Source organism: Cibotium barometz, chromosome 5 (assembly GCF_041138505.1).
Source record: "Cibotium barometz isolate CiBa-2024 chromosome 5, ASM4113850v1, whole genome shotgun sequence".
In the NCBI taxonomy this organism is placed as follows: Eukaryota; Viridiplantae; Streptophyta; class Polypodiopsida; order Cyatheales; family Cibotiaceae; genus Cibotium; species Cibotium barometz.
In genome coordinates this window covers 59,489,041-59,511,090 of record NC_141050.1, presented here as the reverse complement: position 1 = coordinate 59,511,090, position 22,050 = coordinate 59,489,041, and the positions used below count along the sequence as shown (strand labels likewise).

General features: G+C 43.8%; 2 protein-coding genes across 3 annotated transcripts in view; one reads left to right on the top strand and one right to left on the bottom strand.

Annotated features, from left to right (window-relative positions):
* Positions 1-3,712: 3,712 nt before the first annotated feature.
* LOC147638708 (zinc finger CCCH domain-containing protein 63-like) lies at positions 3,713-8,564 on the top strand. The gene is made up of 8 exons (XM_086798671.1): positions 3,713-4,090; positions 4,269-4,651; positions 4,796-4,975; positions 5,468-5,518; positions 5,615-5,734; positions 6,193-6,468; positions 7,292-7,627; positions 7,844-8,564. Exons 3-8 carry the CDS (start codon positions 4,823-4,825, stop codon positions 8,000-8,002), a joined length of 1,095 nt encoding a protein of 364 aa, XP_086654797.1. The 5' UTR covers positions 3,713-4,090; positions 4,269-4,651; positions 4,796-4,822; the 3' UTR covers positions 8,003-8,564.
* A 2,117-nt stretch (positions 8,565-10,681) lies between these two features.
* LOC147638707 (3-hydroxyacyl-[acyl-carrier-protein] dehydratase FERN, mitochondrial-like) overlaps positions 10,682-22,050 on the bottom strand; it is a 72,791-nt gene continuing 61,422 nt past the window's right edge. For both annotated transcript variants that reach the window (XM_086798669.1, XM_086798670.1), the window contains one exon: positions 10,682-11,247. In XM_086798669.1, the coding sequence (XP_086654795.1) occupies positions 11,157-11,247 (91 nt within the window). In that variant the 3' untranslated portion in view covers positions 10,682-11,156. The remainder of the gene's footprint in view (positions 11,248-22,050) is intronic.

The following is a 22,050-nucleotide window of genomic DNA, read 5'->3' as shown; positions in this document are numbered from 1 at the left end:
ATTACGGTCCTCTCACTGAAGATGCCTTACGCATTACGGTCCTCTCACTGAAGATGCCTTACGCACTTCTGCCAAGGAACGTGCTGCACTAAAAAAGATCCAAGCTCAAAAGGAAGCACAAGAGAGACAAATCAAACTTCAACATCGTGAAGAAGAAAATATAACCTATTACTGCACTAGTATATATTAGAGAGGTAGTAGATGACAAGGATGACTATATTCCACCTCTTAGGACACTAGATTGAATTACCTAGCCCCCCTTATGGTAAGGTTTTCTACAATGCACTGCTTAACACAAGTGCTAGTCATAATTTACACAATTTTGCTACATGGAATCAGTTGGATAAGCCTCTACTTGCAAAAACAAACTTGAGGGTAGAAGGTATCGGTGCCAAAAATACCAAAGTGCTTGGCTCGCTCAAAACTATTATATACGGTGATAACGAAAACTTGGTTGGTAATTTTTTGGTCATGCCTCCTAGAACCTTGAAAGAACATGGCATTCTCGGATGGACATGGATGAATGTAGCTCAATGCAGAATTGACTGGGCCACAAGGAGTGTTACCATGGAAAAAATCCCTAACTCCACACCAATGAATGTAGCTCAATGCAGAATTGACTGGGCCACAAGGAGTGTTACCATGGAAAAAATCCCCAATGCGCTACAACACCTAGCATTTGAGTGCCGCAAGGATGAAGCCTTACCATCAATTCAACCCAAGGTTACGTCCTTCACACCAACATCTACTGCAAACTCTACATCCACATCTTTCGCGAGAAAGAAGAACCAAGCAAGGAAGCCACAACCTACCTTCAAATGGGTTCCCAAAGCTACTCAACCTGCTTTACCTCGAGTACCAAAAGCATGAAAGCTTAGGTAGAATTGTTGCTACAAACAAGCCAAACCTAAAATTACTTCAAGGTGGGTTTCCACTATGGTGAGAAAGTGTTCTTCATCACACCCATGGACTTCTCGAAGGGTGATGTATGCCTTTTGAAGCCAAATTTTCCATCACATACCTCATCATCAAGAAAAATGGAAAAATTGGCTTCAAAAGGCATACATCACCCTTCAAGAAGGCCATGGATGATGAGAAACAAGAAGGGGGACATGCAACCAACTTCTATATTCATACTTGTTCCCTAACAACTTAAGTTTACACAAAGAAGAAACTTATTGGGGAAAAAAAGTAACTCCCACATGTACAATTTATCTGATGATGAGCTTGCCAGATAGAATCGAAAGAAATCAAGTAAGAACTATATACATGCACAAGAAATTATATTCCAGATAACATTCGGAACTCGCACCATTCATGCACACACCCACCAAGTCAGTTATTTGCATGTGTGGAGATAACACATGCATATGATCAAGCACTGGCGCGTGCATGCACACACACATGCGCATGCATGCACACATGCACGTATACACACACGCATGCACACGCCCGTGCTCGTGCACACAGACACACACACGCCCGTGCTCGTGCACACAGACACACACATTTAAGAGGCATACACACATGAAATTAAATCTCACATTTGTTAGATTATTGAACGCGAATTACAAGGGAAGATGAGGGGGTGGGGTATTATAATGTTACAAGTTAGAATAAATCTTGGGTATTCTTATGCTACAAGTTAGAATAAATCTTACTAGTAGTAGTTGCCGTTATATGTATCTTGTAATGTGTTGTTCCATAACTTACGCCTAATGCACCCTTGTTTGCTGCTTTCAATTATTTTGTTTCAATGAAATCAAAAGTGAATTTTAAGGATACACAAGATATAAATGTTCAAGGACAAAGAGGATGAAAACAATGCCAATTCTCATGAGGGATGTTGTTTAGCTAGTAATATTAGTTCACATATTGGTAACTAGAGATGCAATGCTTGCATCTCTAGGGATGTTGTTTAGCTAGTAATATTAGTTCACATATTGGTAACTAGAGATGCAATGCTTGCATGTAGTATTTTATGATATGCACATGACATGGTTTTGATTGGGTTTATTATCCTCCAAGGTCCAAGGGTTCCAAGGGTGATGTATAGCAAATGAGAGACATGTTGTTTGCCATTCTCATATTGTAAATCATGGTGCCATCATGATGGATGTACGTTGAGTATATCAAAAGGTTGAGCACTCATTTGGTGCATTAAATAGATGACCATCATGAAGGCAACATAGCAATCACTTCATGAGTGCTCCGAAAAGTTTCTTGTTTTCTTACCGCTAAAGAAAACAAAATATACAAGTTGGAGACTACAATTGAATTTTATAAAATACCATCCCTTTTTGAAAATTATATAAGCTCATATTTTTTACGATGACTTCTCAATTTTGGTAGCAAAAAAATACACACTGTGCTATGTGCATCGAGCTTTACGAATTTTAACGTATATGTTATAATGAATACTCTAAAAACAAGTGAGTTGAATAAATAACAATCCTTTAACATAACCAATGTGTACCACTGAAATGGAAGTTATTATAATTCAATAGCAAAAATGCATTTAGTGGACTATGTAATGTTTTTCTCTAAAGTATTAGCCCCATGACCTAGTGGCCCACCAGATTATTGGGTGCCCTCCCCCACTCCCATGTGTGTAAAGCCCTTTGTTGAAGTCGTTCCTACTAGTTGTGTAAGCAACCTTGCTTTACTTGGAAGTCCTATGAATGTGAAGTTTGGGTAACTTTAAAAATGAGAATTTCATTTTTTTAAGTTCCTATGACATTTATTTAAGCTAAAGTAACTTAAAAAATGAAAATTATTTTTTTAAAAAGTAAAATTATAGCAACTGTAGAACTGTCAGGTTCCATGATGATGAGGACCTAGGTTTGATACCTAGAGGCTACACGACGGACGGCAGCACACACTGCATGCACATTTAATGCACCCTCCCAAAAAAAAGAGAGGAGAAAATTGGATGAAGCACACTCCTTTGCAAGAGGCAATGTTACCAAGGAAACCGTCACCTAGTGTATTTTCCAGGGCTCCCAAAAACCAGTTGGAAACTTTTGCTAGCCTTTGAAATTTTTAAAGGTGAAGACGTCCCGTTGATGTGTAGAGAAATGTGTTTCTTTTGGTGGGCACTGGGCCGAGGTCCAGACTCCAGAGTCAGTCAGTGAAAGCCGCATCAAAACCCTAGGTAACCCCTTTTCTGGAGAGAGTGTCCACATCATAAGAAGCATCATTTAAGAACTTGTACATACTCTATACATATACACACACATATATATATTTACAGCGTTACTACAGGGATGGTTTTCCTCCCATCATGGACGCCTACGACTTACATGCTGCCACGTGGTCAGATGACAGCCGAACGTGTCAGGAATCTCGTCTTTTTTTTATGGGGTCACGGAGCTCTTATGCACACGTGCTATGCACACGAATTTACAATGTAATAGTAATACCATTATTATTACAGTTATTAGAACGTCCAAGACTAGAAGAAGTATAGAACAAGAAAAAGCCGCTTAAATAAGTAAAAGGGAATAAGATGTTAAAAAATGGAATAAATGTTGACCACACAGTCTTTTATAATCTCTCTCTACAATGAGCCCCAGTGGCTACCACCCTCTCCTCTCTCTCTACAACGAGCCCCAGTGGCTGCCCCACCCTCTCCTCTCTCTCTACAATGAGCCCCAGTGGCTGCCCCACCCCCCTCTCTCTCTCTCTCTCTCTCTCTCTCTCTCTCTCTCTCACTTTAGTTTTTTTTTTGATAACAGGCTCCCCCTCTTCATCGATCTATCATCCATAACATTTCGCATATCACAGTCTTCTATATTCTCCAAATTCTCTTCATCACTCCTTCACTGCAGCACAAACTTGATGATCTGCTTCCTTGTTATATATCTACAGGAAACTCCCGCAGATTATATATGATCTATGTGGAGCTTCTACACCATCAGGCGGCTGCAGGAGAGCGTTAATTGCTTAGACTTCTCTCATACCAATTCCCTGTCTTATAATTAAGCTGAGCAGCAAAGCAGCTGCAGCAGGCAGCTCTCGCGTCGCTTCTTCTCTCTAACGGATTAAGAGCTTGATTGCAGAACCTTAATTGCAGCGCAATCATTTCTATGTTCGTTACTAGCCTTGCAGATTAGTTATGCTTTTGTGGTTCTGTTTTGTAATTAGGGCATGATTAGGTTAAGTAACTATGGCTGCAATCTCGGGCTTAGTTACATTATTGATAACCCCTTATTAGGAGTGTTGATCTTTGCTTTCCCAACTCGTCGGTGACTGTATCATTTGTTTAGGGCCACGCTGTCAACGCCACCTCAGCAATATGCTCTTGTTTCGGTTCGCGCTGGCGACGCCACCTCAGCAATATGCTTGACCACCCGCAGGGCATCCATTTGAGGGCCTCCACTCTGCCACGTGGCCAGAATAATAGTATTCCAAGGCTTAACAATCATACGGATACGGTTTAAGATCTTAATCTCGGCTTTAATCTTGCAGCCTATGTGGCGCCGTGGCATTACCTAAGGCTCCCGTTAATCGAGAGTTTCCAATCACTGATCACCTTTTCTGTGTTCGTTAATCATCGTCTTAAACAGCATACCAGGAGGATTTTCCTGCAATCATCCATCATCAGCAGGAGAGGATCAAGTGATCATCGTTAATCTTGTGATTATGCAAGGTGAAGCCCTTTTAATCAACCCATCCATGGATGTGTGTATATGAAAATAAATACTCGCGTAATAAATCAGTCTTCAAAATGACTTTTCTCCTTACTTGACTTATGTTTTGATTAATCTCAGATTCAAACCACTATTTTTTGCAGATGCGTAAATTATAAGGAACTATATGCATGATTAGCAGCTCAAAACCGAGGTTAATTATGGATCAATCCACACATTATCCTCAGCGACCTGGGGAGCCAGATTGCAGCTACTACATGAGAACAGGCCTTTGCTCGTTCGGCACAAACTGTAGATATAACCACCCACCCGATCGCATCCCAGTGAGAAAAGCTTCTTAATTATTATCTAATCCTGTGATTTACGCCCGATCACACCTGTACTGTTTACGCTTAAAAAATAATCAATGTGTTCAGCTATTATAACGCCACTATAACACTGGCTCTGCGTGTAATAGTTTGTGGGATCCAAATGCACATTTACTACTACACTGAAGATTGTTGTAGTGAATAATCCCTTGATTATAGTACTGCTTTTGCAATCGACTCTACCATCATTCAATGCAATAATCTACTTTTTCACCACTGCTCCATTAAGCACTTACATTTAATTAAGCGTTTCACGACTATTGTTTTTTTATATCAGCATTCTCACTGTACATTTCAAAGCTTGTCATCATCTATATGGACCCCTTCTCTCATTAATGCTCGCATTAGGGGATTACAAATCTGCTTGGCATTACAAATGCATGATTGATAAGAATTACTCTTTCCAATGATATTAAGCGAAAATGATCATAATAATTCAATTTGCAGGCCCTAAGCAAGGAGGATTACCCAGAAAGAGTTGGCCAACCTGAATGCCAGGTACATCAAGGATAATTAGCTGGCAAGTGGTAATTATGATTTGGTAATAAGATAATTATAATTAACGTGCATAAATGTGGGCATGTTTGCATTCAGTTTTATCTAAAAACGGGTAGCTGTAAGTTTGGCTCCACTTGCAAATTCCATCATCCTCGTGACAAGCAAGCTGCAAATCAACGTCCTCAACTCAACTCCTTGAATCTCCCCTTACGCCCTGTAAGTTCTACCTTCTAACCAAGCTTTATTAGTGCATTTACAGCATAAGCCAGAATCAACTACGCAATTGAACAGGTAACATACACATCTAATAAATTGATTATCATACACCACATGCATCTAATTATGCCCCATAAGTCTCATCTCTCAAAATCTATAAACTCCACTAACTAATCAGTCTTCTCACTCTATGTCAAGTTCTAATTATAATAATAATTAGTACCTTCACTGTTTCCTCAAGTTATACTTATCTATTTTGTATATAACACGTGCGTGTACAATGTGGGTTTTCTCTTGGACAAGTATATACCAAGGTGCAGAAATCCTCCTTGCATATGTGGGGGTAAATAAGGGACCTATAGAATTCACCATCACTCATGCATCTAATGATGTGCAACAAGCCATTTGATAGCATCACTGATGATGGCAATACAAACTGACTGATATATGACATGCAGGGTGAGAATGATTGTGCATTTTACATGAGAAGGGGATCATGCAAGTATGGTGTGACATGCAAGTTCAACCATCCAGACATAGCAATGCAAGCTTTTCCATGGGATTACACAGGAGGAGTGGGTTACACCCCCCATTGGCCACCAACACCTCATTTGACTCAACCAACCTCCATGGACACAAATCCTTACATCAATATACCATCGCATCCAAGCTTCCCTTCTGCCATGGCTCCTCCAAGTCCTATGCAAGTCTCACCTGGATGGAACACTCACCAGGTACTAAAGCTTCTCCTCTTAATGCACCCAAGAAAAAATGTGTATTTCACTGAACCTTCAATATTCCATCATCATATAGAAGGATAATAGAGTAATCAAATCCCAGGGTTTAATGGATGGAATGCCATCTAGACTCAGCTGCATCTGGCAACTTGCATGATGAACTTTGGTGAGGCTTCTTTGGTAAGGTGGTAGACAATTGTCTAAACACAATTAGCCCAAGTTTTGTAATATACATACCTACATAGATGCATAAATACATGCATGCATACAGCTTTTTCCTCATTTGGGATACTACCAGCTCTTCCCTTCAAAATCTCTACACCAATCAGCTTGAAATCTATCCATTCCATCAAAAAAGTGATCTGTAGTATGAGCCATGTTGGTTGATGGAGCATGTGGGATTTAATACAAATAAGTGGTCACTTATGTGCAGACCAGTCCTGATGAGTACTAGTGTATGATAATTCTTTCGAAATCATATTTGTAATGTTCCAACTTTTGTGCCCACTTTATGGTTAGAATCAATAACAGGAACACTGCTTGCTACTGTACACATGAGCAAATAACAGATGCCCAATCAGGCAGGGGTCCACTCTTGAATATTCCACGTAACCTTGTAAGGAATTGGCAGGTGTTCCATAATATGCTCATCTCACATGTCACATAACGTGATAGCATTTCTTTACAGCCATGTGATAAGGTGTTTGACATTAAAAAACTTTCATAGGGACTACATGGGTCTACACTGCATGGGATAAGCCATGTATGTTGTATCTTATCCCTAAATGTAGAAATTAACTAGCATGTTGGCTTTTTGCAGGGCTTTGTCTCAATTGATGCAGGGCACAATGCCACAGTCAATCACGCCGATTACGTTTATGGAGCTGTTCCACCATTGCAAGATCCTTATACCCTAACTTTTCCTGCTGCAACCCCGTTTTCACCCACATACATGGCCTTCCCAAGCATTTTACCTTCACCGTCTGGGCCAAGTGGAACACTCTACCCAGAGAGGCCTGGGCAGCCCGAGTGCCAGTACTATATGAAAACTGGGGACTGCAGGTTTGGAAATGCATGCAGGTTTCACCACCCTAAAGAAAGAAATGCAACCCCAAGGGTGATTGTCCTAGGGCCAACAGGCCTTCCATCGCATCCGGTAAATGTTATCTCGTACTTGCAAACCCCACCTGAGTCTCATTGCTTTGTTCTATACGTAGTTCTGCATCATTATGGCTTTGTCACATGCACTCTAGTGCATGTAGGATATATGTAAAGTTCTTATAATTTCCGTGATGTGGATTTTGATAGCTGGCTTTGTTTAGGATGATGTCTAATATTCTTAAGGATGTCTTTTTCCTTATCTTTTGAGCAGGGAGCTCCACCATGCACATTCTATGCCAGACATGGGTATTGTAAATTTGGGCATGCTTGCAAGTTTGATCATCCATTTTCTGCCTTACCTGACAGCAATCTCCAAGGGTCTTCTAGTTTGGAACTTCCATATTCTTCTTCCTTGGGACCTCAAGGTTGAGTCCAGTAAGCTAGACCCTCTCTTTCTCGTAACAAGACATTGCTTTTTTTTTTCCTAGACATAGCAACCTGTCTTAAATAGGCAAGGGCCAAGACAGGTAATGATCTTTACCTTTTGATGATTATCAAGAAAAGGCACACAATTGGTTTTGCCTTTGAAACATATATACAATAGGGTGAGGGATAAGATTAGCCATACAATTAGCATTATTACAAGGGCAAGGTTCGTCATTTGTTCATGTGATTCTACACGGTTACCCAAGCAGGGAAGTAATTTCTGTTATTCTCGGCATGAGTTCGGCATACCATTTCTCATATGGCAGCCTGCTTCGATACTGGCCTGTTGGGTTGGAAAACTCCAGACAATATTTGTTGGCATTGGTGGTTTGGAAAACATGATGAGTTTTGCTCCATTGTTGATCAGAGCTACTCCTTAACTTCTTTTCTGCTGCTCCACTTGCTTTCTCTCTAACAGCAAGCTACATGGGGGTGGGCCTATTCTTTTCCATTCAGGCTAGCTTAAACTAACACTAGTAAACTTCATCAAACACGTAATGTCAATCTTATCCTGTGAAATATATTGTTGCCAACGTGGTGGTGCCAACCTGATGTGAGGCAAAGTGGTTAGTCCTCAAACATGATACATTCAACCAGACTCAAAAAAAACATTGCATGATGATTCTTCTTTCTTGTTCTCACTTATGGAGCAAGTGCAGCTCAAGCCTGCACCCATTGCATAAATCTGCAAGGTTTAAGACAGCTTGCGCATTGCATTATGGATGTGTTGATCTGGTGAGCACTGGCGAATATGATGTGTTGATTTGGTAAGCACCGGTGAATATGATGACTGTATGCAAGGTTTAAGACAGCTTACGCACTGCATTATGGATGTGTTGATTTGATGAGCACTGGTGAATATGACGACTGCATGCATTGAGATTGTTCTGAATATTTCAATGGACTCCACAACAAGAAGAGATTCTTGCACTTTGCAAGATTGCCATTTGGGCACACAGCCATGTGTTACCAACTTCCTTTGATCTACGAGTTTTCAGAATTGGCATGCTGTGTGCATGCATTTTGTGAGGCTTCAGATCAACAAAGATATGGAGTTACTAAATTTCCATAATCCTCTTTTTTCTTCCCTCCTTTTTTTGTGTATTAATGCTGTGCAAGAGGGAAACAAATCTCGAGGGGCAGGTTGCGTATGGGAGAGACTAGCCACTACAAATCACTATCAGCGGTTATGCTCAGAATAAATGCAATGCAAAGATTAACTGCCGTGCTTCGGAGTTCCTGCATCTTGTTGCTGCCAGTAGCCCGCAGAACTTTTCGTACAACCCCACCTGTGCTCTCGAAAAACCCAAATTTGCAGTTGCGTACGCTTCTTCCCGAGAAATCGGCAATTGCCAAAAGGGCCAAACGGAAAATTATGCTTTTTATTTGAAATCCCAGATCTAGCATGGAAATCTCGATGCTAAATCCGCTATTACTATTCAAGTTTCGCGTATCATCTTTATTTTGATTGGTTGACAACGAGAATTTATTATTATTATTATTATTTTAAAAAAAATTAATGCACCCGTGCAGGTAAAGCCGGTCTTTTTTGACTGCTGTGCATGTGACCTGCCCCTACGAGAGATTTAAGAATAGGTGGCCAAGCGTTTTGCATTTTTGTCTTTCTATTTTCACATCTGCTCTGGAGTCTGAAATGGTGCTGTGTAAAAATTATAAAGCTTGGTAAGAGAAACTTTCGGGTCACGTTGCCATTTTCGGTGGCAAATTTATGATTTATTTATATATGTTTGAGAATGTTACGCAAGGTGAATTAAAACTTTACTAGTGTGCAAAGACTACTTGTATTTGTTAATGTAAAAAATGATAATTCTTCTGGCGATGCTTAATCATTCCTAACCATCATCTAACATTGAACAAATGAGATCACGATTAGCCAGGCTTAAGTAATGCTCACCCTCAATTGAACAAATGAGTAGTGCATAGTGGAAATGAATGGTGAGCACACAAGCTCAAGCAAGGCCATAGATGTCATGACATTAAATTTTCTAGCTTATGTGCTAACATGGTGTATTTTAGGGAAATTTTCTTGCATCAAACAATTAGTAATATTGTAAAAATACTCTGTTCGTTACATCCATCCTGGCTAGTACCTTGGAGTTGCAAAAGTTACATCCATCTTTGGCTAGTATGTTGGCCTTGACATAATTTATGTATCAAACATGGTAGAGGACTTCTTTGTTTTCCAACTTACATAATTATGGTGCTAATCTCCTGAATTCCCATAGTTAAGCGGAAGGATGAAGGCCACGATGAAAGTAGTTGGCCAAAGTTGATATATCTTGAAATCCATGCACACATAAGTCAAGAGCTCAAGGGTAGGCAACAAGGATAGTAGCGGTGGTTGGTCCAGAGACAAGAAGGTGATGATGGGGGCTTTGTGAGGTGGTACAAGAAAACCTTGAAATTCTTCAAAGGAGCTGTGTTTAAAAACATGTAGATTTATTCCATAACTTTGACTTTCATAATTACTCATGGTGTTTTCGAATTGTATCTGTGGAGAACAACAGTTTAATTGGTAACATCTAACCTAGGTCACACAAGGTGCAATTTTTTGAACTAAAAGGTGGTGCAGGAAAACATTTTAAGTCCAAACAAAGTCTTACCACGAACTTCTGTTTGTGTCTGATTATAGTGTGCATAGTATCTATCCTCATAAGGACTATGCTATAGTACATGCTATCTATTCTCATAGTTTGGGTCCTATTATCAATACCATAGCATTGTAGATCCCTATTAACACCCACATGTTATATCCTTTTATCGGGTATTGAACTTCAAAAATCAGTACAAGGTCTTGGGACAACTCATGTTGGTTGGTGACATTGAGACCCATCATGGTGCAGCTTCCTGTTCTTCCTAACTCTACTCTAAACAAAAAAACTCCAAAGCCACTCTTTGACTGCAGCTGCATGCTGCACAGCATTCGTGGCATGCCATTCTCTCTTGACATCATTATCAAAAGCAGAAGCCCAGTGACTTTATATACCAGTAATCAGCACAGTAGAACGATAATCTTTCACTTCAATAGCATTTCCTTCCACAGCAAGAATCTTCCCTTTTTTTTCCAAACACAAGGCTTAAACCAGGCTTGGTAGCAGAGCAATAGCATTTCCTTCCACAGCAAGAATCTTCCCTTCTGTTTTCCAACACAAGGTTGTGAATTCCACCCTGCACATCAAAAATAAGGAATGGATTACTGACTTAAAGAGTGCAAGAACCACTCAAACAAAAACTTGGCAGTGTTGCATTTTATCACGAATCCAACAAAGAAAAAAGAATCAAGTAGCAGTGCTTTAAGATGGCACAGCTGTACCAACACAGAGAACTGTGTTTTCTTTGACTGGCATTTAAACCCACACAGTTCCTTCTTGACAATCTATTTCAAGATTGCAAGAACTTGACTTACAGTCTTCCTTCAAAGCGTTTCTTTCTTTACCTTTGTTACTGAAGATCTCCTGCTGGATCTACCACTGCATCACCTCTGAACCTCCCTTCTCACCTTGAAACATGGATATCGGACGAAAGATGACTCAATTCAAGTGCGATCAAACTGTGCTAATATAACTGTACAACTTAGAGGTGAATTCAAGCATCACATGTCAAGTTAGACTGACAGGAACTCTTGCTGCACAGGCTGAAGCATTTCCCACAGCTTCCCCACTGGCAGTTTGCCTGCTTCTCCACTATAGGTTAGCAACCATGGAAACTTGAGATTCCAGAGATTTATTCATAACAAAGTGCACATGCACACATGTTTGCATGCTTGAAACTGTTTTTGTGTGAACTATTTTCGTGTGACTGCCTGCTATGATTGTCTAGATCATAGGGCTGGGGTGCCTACCGGTGAACCATGCGAATGCCCTGTATTCTGATGTGTTTTGTGGCATGTGAGCATAAGTGCAGTCTGAACCTTCTATTAAAATTCTTTGTAATATTTATAACCTTTGCAGGTTCACACTCATTAAAAAATGGGTGGACACTTTATTAAAGTGACCAGGGCCCAAATCTTGTGGCCACCCTACAAGCCAAGCTGTGGGATGGACACCCCATAAGTGAGGGCTAACCACCCATGTGGCAAAGGGTAGGTGTGGGCACCTAAAATCCCATGCACAACGATTCCTCTCCCTGCAAGTCATCATTTTTCCTGCACACAAGCTATCCATCGTTTTTTCTCACGCATGGGGCTACACTCACCCAATTGCAATTCCGATTGCATATCTCTGATCCTCATCTCAAGGGTGCCCCTCTCCATGTGTTGGTTGCTGTCCATTCTGTTGACCACCTGAACCATCTGTACAGGCACCTGGCAAGCCACTGCTGATAAGCGATTGCTCTTGGAGAGCCCCCTTGGCTGGGTTTTGCTGTTTGAAGCTGTTCCCCGTGTTCTAGGGGCCTGTTTGTCCTCGTAGGTGGAGCCCGTGACTAACCGGTTGTGTCCTACACCCTCTATTTCACCAACATACTTCGCTGCTGCTGCTGCTTGGATTTGTCCCCAAGAGTGTCTTCCAGTGCTAGTTTTCCACTTTCAGCATACTCCCTAAGGTGAGGCTGCAACCCACGTGCTAGTATGGGCACACCAGTGTTGTGTGGAACTGGAACACCAGTTTCATGGTTGCTGCTGCTTGGATTTGTCCCCAAGAGTGTCCTCCAGTGCTAGTTTTCCACTTTCAGCATACTCCCCAAGGTGAGGCTGCAACCCACGTGCTAGTATGGGCACACCAATGTTGTGTGTGGAACTGGAACACCAGTTTCATGGTTGCTTCGGTCCACTATTTGGGCACTGTCTCGTAAATAATTAACAACACTTAACACTTATGAAATGGAAACATCACAAGACACAGACAATGCTGAAAATGAGCAACTGCACAGTGACACCACACTGGGCTCCACGGCCCCTCCCTCCTAATACCAAGAGTATTTTATTTTGTACAATGTTCCACGGGCTCTTTAAGCACCAAACAAGATTGTATGTTGAAGAAGAGTTCCGTCAGTGTAGAGGTTTTCCAGCAATCCCACCCCTTGCTCCCGACCAAGTAAATTACATTAGTATGAGAGCACGGTTTTTGCCCTCTCCTTAGCGGGGAAACAATCTTGTGGGTTTGGACACCGCGTAAATATTGCACTTGGCATTATGGACAGCCAAGCAAGGAGTGGTGAAGTGCCGAATTTAAGAGAAAATACACATGCCATGATGGATATCCTAGATCACATGTTCTTGATTATGCAAGCATACTCGCTCTCCAGCGAGGTCATAGAGGGCAACACCACGCCGCCTGCTCAGTCCATCAAGAGCATATGGACGAATACCATTCACACCCTCCATGGTCAGTGGGAGAAGTTGCGAGGCAGCTCTAAGTATATGCGACAACGCTGAGAGGCTTTTTTGTAGATCTGGAGCAGCAGCCCTTTCCTCAGGGTTATGAAACAGACAGGTCACTTGGTACTACAGGCCACCTATTTGGTTGTCCCAATCCCCCCCGCCCCCCTCCACCCATGAGATAGCCTTCCTCTAAGAGCACCAGCCACTGAGGAAGAGCCTCTCTACTCCCATCTGTTTTTCTTGTCTCCTATGATGGAGACTGGGTCATGCACTTAGCCACTTCGGCTGCATTTTGGTAACTAACCGAAGAATCTTTTCTTGTTTTTTTTTTTTTTTTTGGGGGGGGGGGGGGAACAATTCTTTATATAGGCACCAAGGCCCTATCTTATGTTCTATTAATAAGAGGGTGTTCACACAACACTGGACACCGTACTAGACTCTGAAATATCCAACATGAGCATGCCCTAAGCTTTCTACGAAGTATTATGGGCCCTTCAAGGTAATGAAGTTTCTTTCAAGTTAGCATTACCTGATCATTGGAAGATTCACAATGCATTTCATGTGAGTTTATTGCAAAAGCATGGGGGGCCAGATCTAGGGATCAAGGCCCTGTCATGGAGGAGCCACAAGAGGTAATTGAGCATCAAGAAAAACTTCAGCCAAAGCAGATAGTATTTCACAAGGAGAGGAAGCTAGTTGGTGGCAAGCTTTCCAGACAATACCTTGTGAAATTCAAAAATTATCTTCCTATTGATGCAAGTGGATTGACAATATTTCACCGACTATCTGCAGCTTCTTCGGACGTACCTCAATGCCTTTCACCTGAGGACAACTATTTAGAAGCCAGGGGGATGCACCATTTGGCCACCCAAATGGTCTCCTCTAATCTCGTGTCAATTTACGGAGCCAAGGAACCTTCATGGTGCCCGTTTATTGAGGCCAGTGTGTGGATCCAAGTGCCCGGAATACCAGTTTTCATGCCCGTTTGTGGCCAGCATCTCAGTTTCCGAGATCATTGTTCCGCGCTTTCTGACGTGCCAGACTTGTGCTCGAAAATGCTAGTGATGTACATGATCCATGACGGGAGATTTGCTCATGACAAAGTCCACATGCACACATGTGCCATGAATGTCGACTTCACGAAGCTGGGACGCCTACCCATGAACCGTGCAAATGCACTAAATTATGATGTGTTTTGTGGCATGTGAATAGGTGGTAATTGCACTCTCAACCTTAATTTTAAACTAGTAGAATGTTTTGTAATGTTTATAACCTTTGCAAGTTCACACTCATTAAAAAATGGGTGGACACTTTACTGAAGTGCCCGGAATCAAAATCTTGTAGACACCCTATTGGCCAAGCTGTGGGGATTGGTGGTGGACACCCCAGAAGTGAGGGTTGACCACCCATGTGCTAAAACAGGGTAGGTGTGGACACCTAAAATCCCATGCACGATGACGGCTCCCATCCCTACAAGCTTAATCGTCATTTTTCCTGCACAAAAGCTCTCCATCTTTTTTGTCCACACGGGTCTACAGCCTACACTCACTCAATTGCAATTATGACTGCATATTTGTGATCCTCATCTTAAGGGTGCCCCTCTCAATGTGTTGGTTGCTGTCCATTTCAGTACCCAGCTGAACCACCTCTACGGGCACCACATCATCAAGCCACCTACTTTATGTTGTACTGTTGGCACCCGGGAAGCTGAAACAACCCCCCACCCTCCACACCCCGCCACCCCCTTCTCCCCAAACACCAAATACAAATTGAACGAATGCATGTACCAAACAAGATTGTATGTCAGAGAAGCATTCTGTTGCTGTAGACGTTTTCTAGCAATCCCCAGCTCTCACTGAAGCGAAGCAACCATGAAATTGGTGTTCCCAGGTCCACACACGACACTGGTGTGCCCGTACCAGCACCTAGGTTGCAGACTCGCGTTGGGGAGTGCTGAAAATGGAAAACTAGGACACTTCCAGGCACAAATCCAAGTAGCAACGAAGTGTGTTGGTGAAGTAGAGTGGTAGGAAAAAAAGGGTTGGTTATGGGTGCCGCCCAACGAGCACAAACAGAACTGTACAAGGCCAGAACAGCTTCAAACAACAAAATGCAGCCAAGGGGCTCTCCAAGAACAATGGCTCCCGGCCTAGTGTGGTGTCACTGTGCAGTTGCTCATTTTCAGCATTGTCTGTCTTGTGTTGTTTCCACTTCACGAAGGATACCTCATCGCATTACCATCAACACGATCATAGAGACCTGCCAAGTTGCAAAGAGCACCACATCATTTGCATACATGAGTTAAAAAAATTGCATACAGCCCAAGTTGAGGTCTTCCTCTCGTGCCAAGTCTGCGATCTGTCATGACTTGCAAGAGCAAGTACTTTCTACCCATATGTATACCGAGTGGAGAGGATCCAAAATCCAAAGCACATGCAGCCGTATTGGGAGGAGCTCCCCATACTGTTGACATGCACACCTCTCCCCTGCTGCAGACCTGTGCCCCAGCTCACTCTGCCTGCCTTTCACTGCGCCCTCCTCCTCTCTGGGCACATCTCCACCTACCCGCCATTTGCCTCCTATGCACACCATTCCCTTCTCTGTGCTCATGCCTGCCATTCAACCCCCCCCCCCCTTCTCTGTTCAGCCGCCTTCTTCTCTTCCTCTCGCTTTCTTTCCCTTCTCCTGCGTAGATAAGCCCCTCCTCTTGCCTCTCCTGCTTCTATGCCTGCATCAACATACGGAATAAAAAAAAGAGTGTTAAAGTCAGCTGCCCATCCCTTGATTAGCATTATAGCTTCTTCCCAAGCCAATCCTTCTCCACTCCCATAGGCCGTGAGAACCGTCAAATTCCAAATTCTCACAAGACGAGTTCCGCCCGTTCACAAGTTAGAGATTGGCTTCTGGCAGCCCTCCCGTCGGAACTGCCTGTGCACTTCCTTGATGCACATTTACTTGGACATCCGACAAGGGTTCTTCCAAGTTGACTTCAACTCCCCGAAAGCCACATCTTAGGCACTTGTTGGCAACCCTTTTACCCTTGGCCCACGACAACTACTTTTCTTGGATTACCAGTTGGACTTTGATCCTGTGGCGAAGGATCAACGCCTTACTCCGATTTCTCTTCGATTTCCCCCTCTTCGTTTTTTGAAAGATGTTGGCTTCCATAGGAGCTTCATTTGGTTAGGTCCTGGAAGTAACTGTCGTTCTAGGATTACCTTCCTCTGCTTCTGCAATGGCGGTTCTGCCACTTCTAATGAAGTTACCCTGAGTTTTTATTTGTATTCTTGACCCATCCATCACTATTAATGGATTAACATGCTATCTCACAAGCACAAGAGAGAAGAAGAAGAGAGTGCATGCAAGCGATCATCCCTACAGGTCTGCGTTTCAGTCTACAGCAGTTCTCAGCCTTGAATCATCAGTTTACATCAGTATCCAGCCTTCAGTGCATCATCTACATCTGCCCCAGCCATCTGGTGAAGGTAACATAGCATTCATAAGCATTTACAACATTCTAACATAGCTTAGAACAGTCCACCATCTCCTTTTCTCAGCCTCAAGTGTGCAGCCCTTCCTCATGCCCTTGGGAAGAGTGCATAGGCTCGAGATCAGTTCATCGAGGTGTTTCTACAGCCGTGTAAAGTTCAGCCAGGCTTCCGATCCTCCTAGATCTTGCGTTTGGCTTATCGACAATCCACAATCATTCTCTCCAAAGAAATAAAGCAAATACTATCTCGTTATCGGGATAGGGGGCCCTTCAGTGGGTAATTCGGGACCCAATCTGGTGTACACTTCTCATATCTCTCTCTCTCATCTCTTTAAAAGTTTGAAGTATTAAAATGGATTGCTAAACTCATGAAACTCAGGATACAGAAGACGGTGTGAGCATTTGTGTGACAGGATCTTCCAATACAAAGACTTCCGTTGCATGTCACACAGCGGCAGCTTGAGGATCATGAGCATAGAAGAAATTGACTGCGGCGGGAGCCTCGGCTTCGCTGTACTCCCATGGAAAGACGATGTGGGTGTTGTCGAACTGGCATACGCCAGTGGATTTCATGACTTTGATTTGGATGAAGCAACGGTGGTAGAGAATAAGAAAGCCGGGTGCCGAGTAGGGTGGTAGAGGATCATTGAGGAGGGAGAGGTAGGCGTCGTGGACGACATGCCAACCAGCTGTGCGGAGGTACTGCAGCGCTTGGCTCGAGAGGACAGGGAGATAGGGGTAGGGGCATCCGCCATCTGGTAAAGATAAATCAATGAGATCAGATTGGGCTGTGGTGGCAGGGAAGCCATAACGAAGTAATAAACTCCAGGCTGTGAGGGTGGGGGTGGAAAGGGAGTTCAAAGAGATCATGAGGGTGTTGGAAGGTGAGTACTCCCCGGAAGAAAAAATGGGGGATGAGAGTTGGGCTATCTATGGGGAGCTTGGATAGAGCATATGTATACTGTTGGCGGGAGAGGGACTCTTCTATATAGATATCGTGTTGGAGAAGGTTAAGGCGGATGGCTCGAAACTGTAGATCAAGGAGCTGATAAGGGGTTTGAGGGGGAAATGCCAAAATGGGGAGCTCGGTGGCGGTCTCCATGAGTGCATCCACCTTGTGGTCGACTGAGCTGGACGAAGGAGCCGATGGAGTGGATGGCGGTTGGGTGGCCCGGGCCTCAGCATCTTCGAGCTGCTCATGCACGCGATGGATGGTGGCCTTTGTTAAATCGTGATGCTTTGCAAAATAAGCGATGGTGCGGGCTAGAGTATCCTCTGCTATCTAGGCCTAGCTCATTGCCTCCTCATGTAGTCCTTCAATGACTGTAAGCTCTTTGTGGGCTGTCGTCGCGGCCGCTACATGGGCTTGGTTGACCTGTTGCTGGAGCTCAGTAATTCTGTTGATAGCTATATGCCCAGTTGCTCTGTTTGTTGGTTGAACTTTTTCAACAGCTCCATGAACTATACATTGGTCTGGTATAACTCCTCAGACACCGCTCTCTCCTGGGCTTTGGCTAATAACATTTTCCTCTGTGAAAGTTGTGCCACTTCTTGCTATCGGGAGATGCAGTCTGTCATCTGTTAGATGAGCTCCCGTGCCATGTTGGCAAAGCCGTGGGCAAAGTTAGGCACAATTCCGCGGGCCGCATGGATACTCTCTGCATAATTCTGGCTAGAACTGAAACTGCCTGCGCGAGCCCAACAGAGAGTGTTGAATGTGTTCTGGGTGTCACTGGGGGATGAAGACCTGGCCTAATCATGAGGAGGCATCTCCATGAACCTGTCAGCGGGTGGGGTCTCATATAAACTCCTATTAAGAAAATCCTGCCTCTAGCGCTCCTCTTCCTCTTCTTAAGCCTTCATAGCGGCTTTTGTAGCTGTAGTGGTAGCGAGATCTTCTTGTGTGGGCCTGGGGCTTGGGGGTGATTGAGGCTGTTCTGTAGGTGCGGGTTCATGGTGTGGCCCCTTAGCTAGTGAGGAAATAGAAGAGGTGGATGTAGGATATAACGAAGAAACAACAGCATCTGGTCCGCTCAATCGGACCGCACACAGTAGCCAACCCATCCCATTGCATAATAGAGAACCCTCATTAGTAATGTTGCTGCCGCCAACTTGGCTTGGGGGTTGGGGAGCAGACTGCATGGAGCTCCCAGAAGAGGTAGTCGGCCCAATTGACCTGTTGCCCCTGGTGCACACGTGCTAAGGTTGTTAAACTGCACCTACTGAACCTGTCAGTCCACCTTGTGGTGACGAGAAACTGCAGAGCGCGTGCTGGCATCAGAAGGTTGTCCTGGGCAATGTTGCCCCCTCAACTCAATATTTGTTAGCATTTCCCCTATACAGGCCGCGGATGAGCTTAAGGGTGTTGACTAGTCGTACATATGGCTGCTCCATATGTGGGAGTGCAAGTGCCTCTCACACAAGCCCTACGCTGAGTTGGATTGGATGCCTGCAGCCCTCGATATCCAAGATAACACCAGAGACATGTTTTTGGTTTGGCCAGGAGATAGGTCACATGCAGGCAGAGGGTACAGGAATGGACACATGTTTGGTACAGCCTTGCTGCTAATTGAACAGGGGTTCGGGAATCCATGACTGAGATGGATAGTACCCTTGGAAGGCAGAGAGGGTTGGTACAGGTGTGTCGACTGTATGGTATGCTCTGTTGTGATGCGAGTTCTCTTTTGGGAAACAATTTGGAGTCGTCGTCGTGATGCAGGAGCACTGGATGTTTCAGGGTGTGATGTTGTTCATAGGGTGAGAGGCTATGGATGGTTGTGGCAGCCTTGATCATGGGAGAAAGCTTTTGTATACAGGACTCATGTGAAAGAGTCTTTTGATGTGAACAATGGCTGGACTTGTTTGTGGATGCCGAGTGGACAAGAAGCCATGATGCAGAGTCTTTGTAGGCTTTAGGAGTTCTATTGTGACGGCTGAGTTTCCAACCTTATTGTAATCAAAGCTCTCTTATAATCAATTAAAGAAATACCACAAGTGGCACCACTGTGTTTTGGGGCCAATCGGTGTCCGTGTACTGTTTGCAGGAGCACTCTAGCTCCCCCTGTTTGTTTTCCTTTTCTTGGTCCTCAAAGGTGTTGAAGTGTTTTGTGTGCAAGTTTGTTTTTGCACCGCCCTTTGGTTTTGTCCGAAGACCAAGGCCGGTTTACAAGGTTCCGTTGCCGGGACATCGTCGACTTTCTCAAGGAGGCGAGCCCGTAGTTGCTCTGGCCGAGACAATCACCAGGCACATCAAAATCTTCAACATGTGGAAAGTGAAAAGGAAGTGCAGGAGGTAGTGCAGGACTGTGTGTCTTTGCCTATATGAGGTGAAGAGAAAAAGCTGAAGATGAAGCTCAAGAGAAAATACACCAAGGTCAAGAAGTAGTCGGCCAGGAACAAGAAGCAATTGAAGTGTTATGGTGCAAAAGATGGGTTGAAGGCTATGGCTTTTGACACTTTGTCATCGGTGGTATCTTCACAGAGGCTTCATGGGTTCGAAAGGAAGCTTCTTTCTATGTTTAGCAATGGTGATCTACGATGCTTCATCAGAAACTTGTGCTTACCACTTGGGTGGAGTGCAAGCAGGTTTTGGGTGCCTAAGTACATATCAGATGAGGCTCAGCCGGAAGGGGAGGAACTTGATGAGGTTTTTATTCCTAAGCAGATACTGGCACACAAGGAAAGAAAGGTACAAAGTAAAGTTTCCCGTCGCTATCTTGTGAAGTTCAAGAACTGTTCACCGATGGATGCGAAGTGGATGGAGGAGGGTGACTTAGAAGATTCACCTCAGGTATTGCAGCTTTATCTTGATGCCTTTGAGTTGGAGCCGACTCTTGCTACGGCTCATTCAGGTTCAGCAGAGCTGGGGTCTGGAGCATTGCCTGATGCTCAAGAGGGGGGTAGCACCTCCGCTTCCTTGTTACAAAGAGGCTTAGTTGTCATCTAGGAGTCGCTTGGTGACATCTTTGTATTCACCCGAAGGTACTGATAGCTGATAGTACACCTGCTTAAGGGACTTCTATGATATTGTGTACTAGTCACATGAGATGGTACAGTTGGGTATGGTTCACAATCGGCCGCACCATGAACTATAACTGCAACTATGGATGGTTTTTGCTTTGGAACTAAGGTATGATTGAGGAAGATTGGGACCTTGATCTTTGTCATATGGTTCTGGCTATTCTTGACCACAGGATTGGTCAACTGGATATTGAGATGATGCTGTTTGTGGACCTGGTCTCCTATGGAATGGCATGGTTTGGTTGAGCTCAAAGTCTGCGGCAACCTGAGCTAACACTTCGAGACTCCATGGAGGGCATAAGTCTTGCGAGCAGTCCTAGAGTTGGTTTAGTTCATGGATATATGGATCGAACTCTATTTGTGCATGCATGCATACACTTTCTGAGGTATTATTGTATTTTGGTGCCATTGGATCCTGGTACCCTTGAGAATACATTGGGAATACTCCGGATTGTGTCATGTGAGGCATGTATGTTGGTATAATACATCAAGTACTTTATTATGTTCATGGATGCAGCACTGGGTGTGGCTCCTACAAGATGGCCATGAGCAGAGTGGGTAAAGCATCAAGAGGGACATATGTGGAAAAACACGTCATAGGTTTCTCGAGGAAACATGTTTTTGGTTTGGCCAGGAGATCTAGACCAAGGCCGGTTTACATCAGCAAGTCCCACTACTCGATCTAGATGATCCTATCAAACTACAGGAGTTGGACATCACTGACACAGGGCTGCAGCGATCATCACAGGACCGTGAGGAGGTCACAGTGTATGGGAGATATTTCTTAGAGCTGGGAGCTGCACATGGTCTCGTTATTTATAATGGGATGTCCCGATGGCCCTCCTCCGGCGCCCTCACCTCCTTCCCTCACTCAGGAGGTACTAGCACTATGGACTACCTTATGGCATCTCCGGCTTTGGCACACCTTCTCCCCGACTTCTCCATTCTGCCACCCCCTTTTGAAGCTGACCATGCCTACCTCTCTTTCACTCTTACCTGCACACCACTTGTCCCTCCACCACCACCACCCATCTCACATTACACTCAGGTCCTTTTTTATCATGAGCTTGACCTTGTTTACTCCAACCACATCTAGTGGATGTATTGTTTGAATGCATTTAGTGTTTTCATATGCTCATGA

Bases quoted from the DNA above. Each gene is read 5' to 3' on its own strand.
- LOC147638708 (XM_086798671.1), top strand. From the start codon at position 4,823: ATGATTAGCAGCTCAAAACCGAGGTTAATTATGGATCAATCCACACAT. The intron at 4,976-5,467 runs GTGAGAAAAGCT...TTCAATTTGCAG, and splicing joins ACCCACCCGATCGCATCCCA to GCCCTAAGCAAGGAGGATTA. The intron at 5,519-5,614 runs GTACATCAAGGA...GTTTGCATTCAG, and splicing joins TTGGCCAACCTGAATGCCAG to TTTTATCTAAAAACGGGTAG.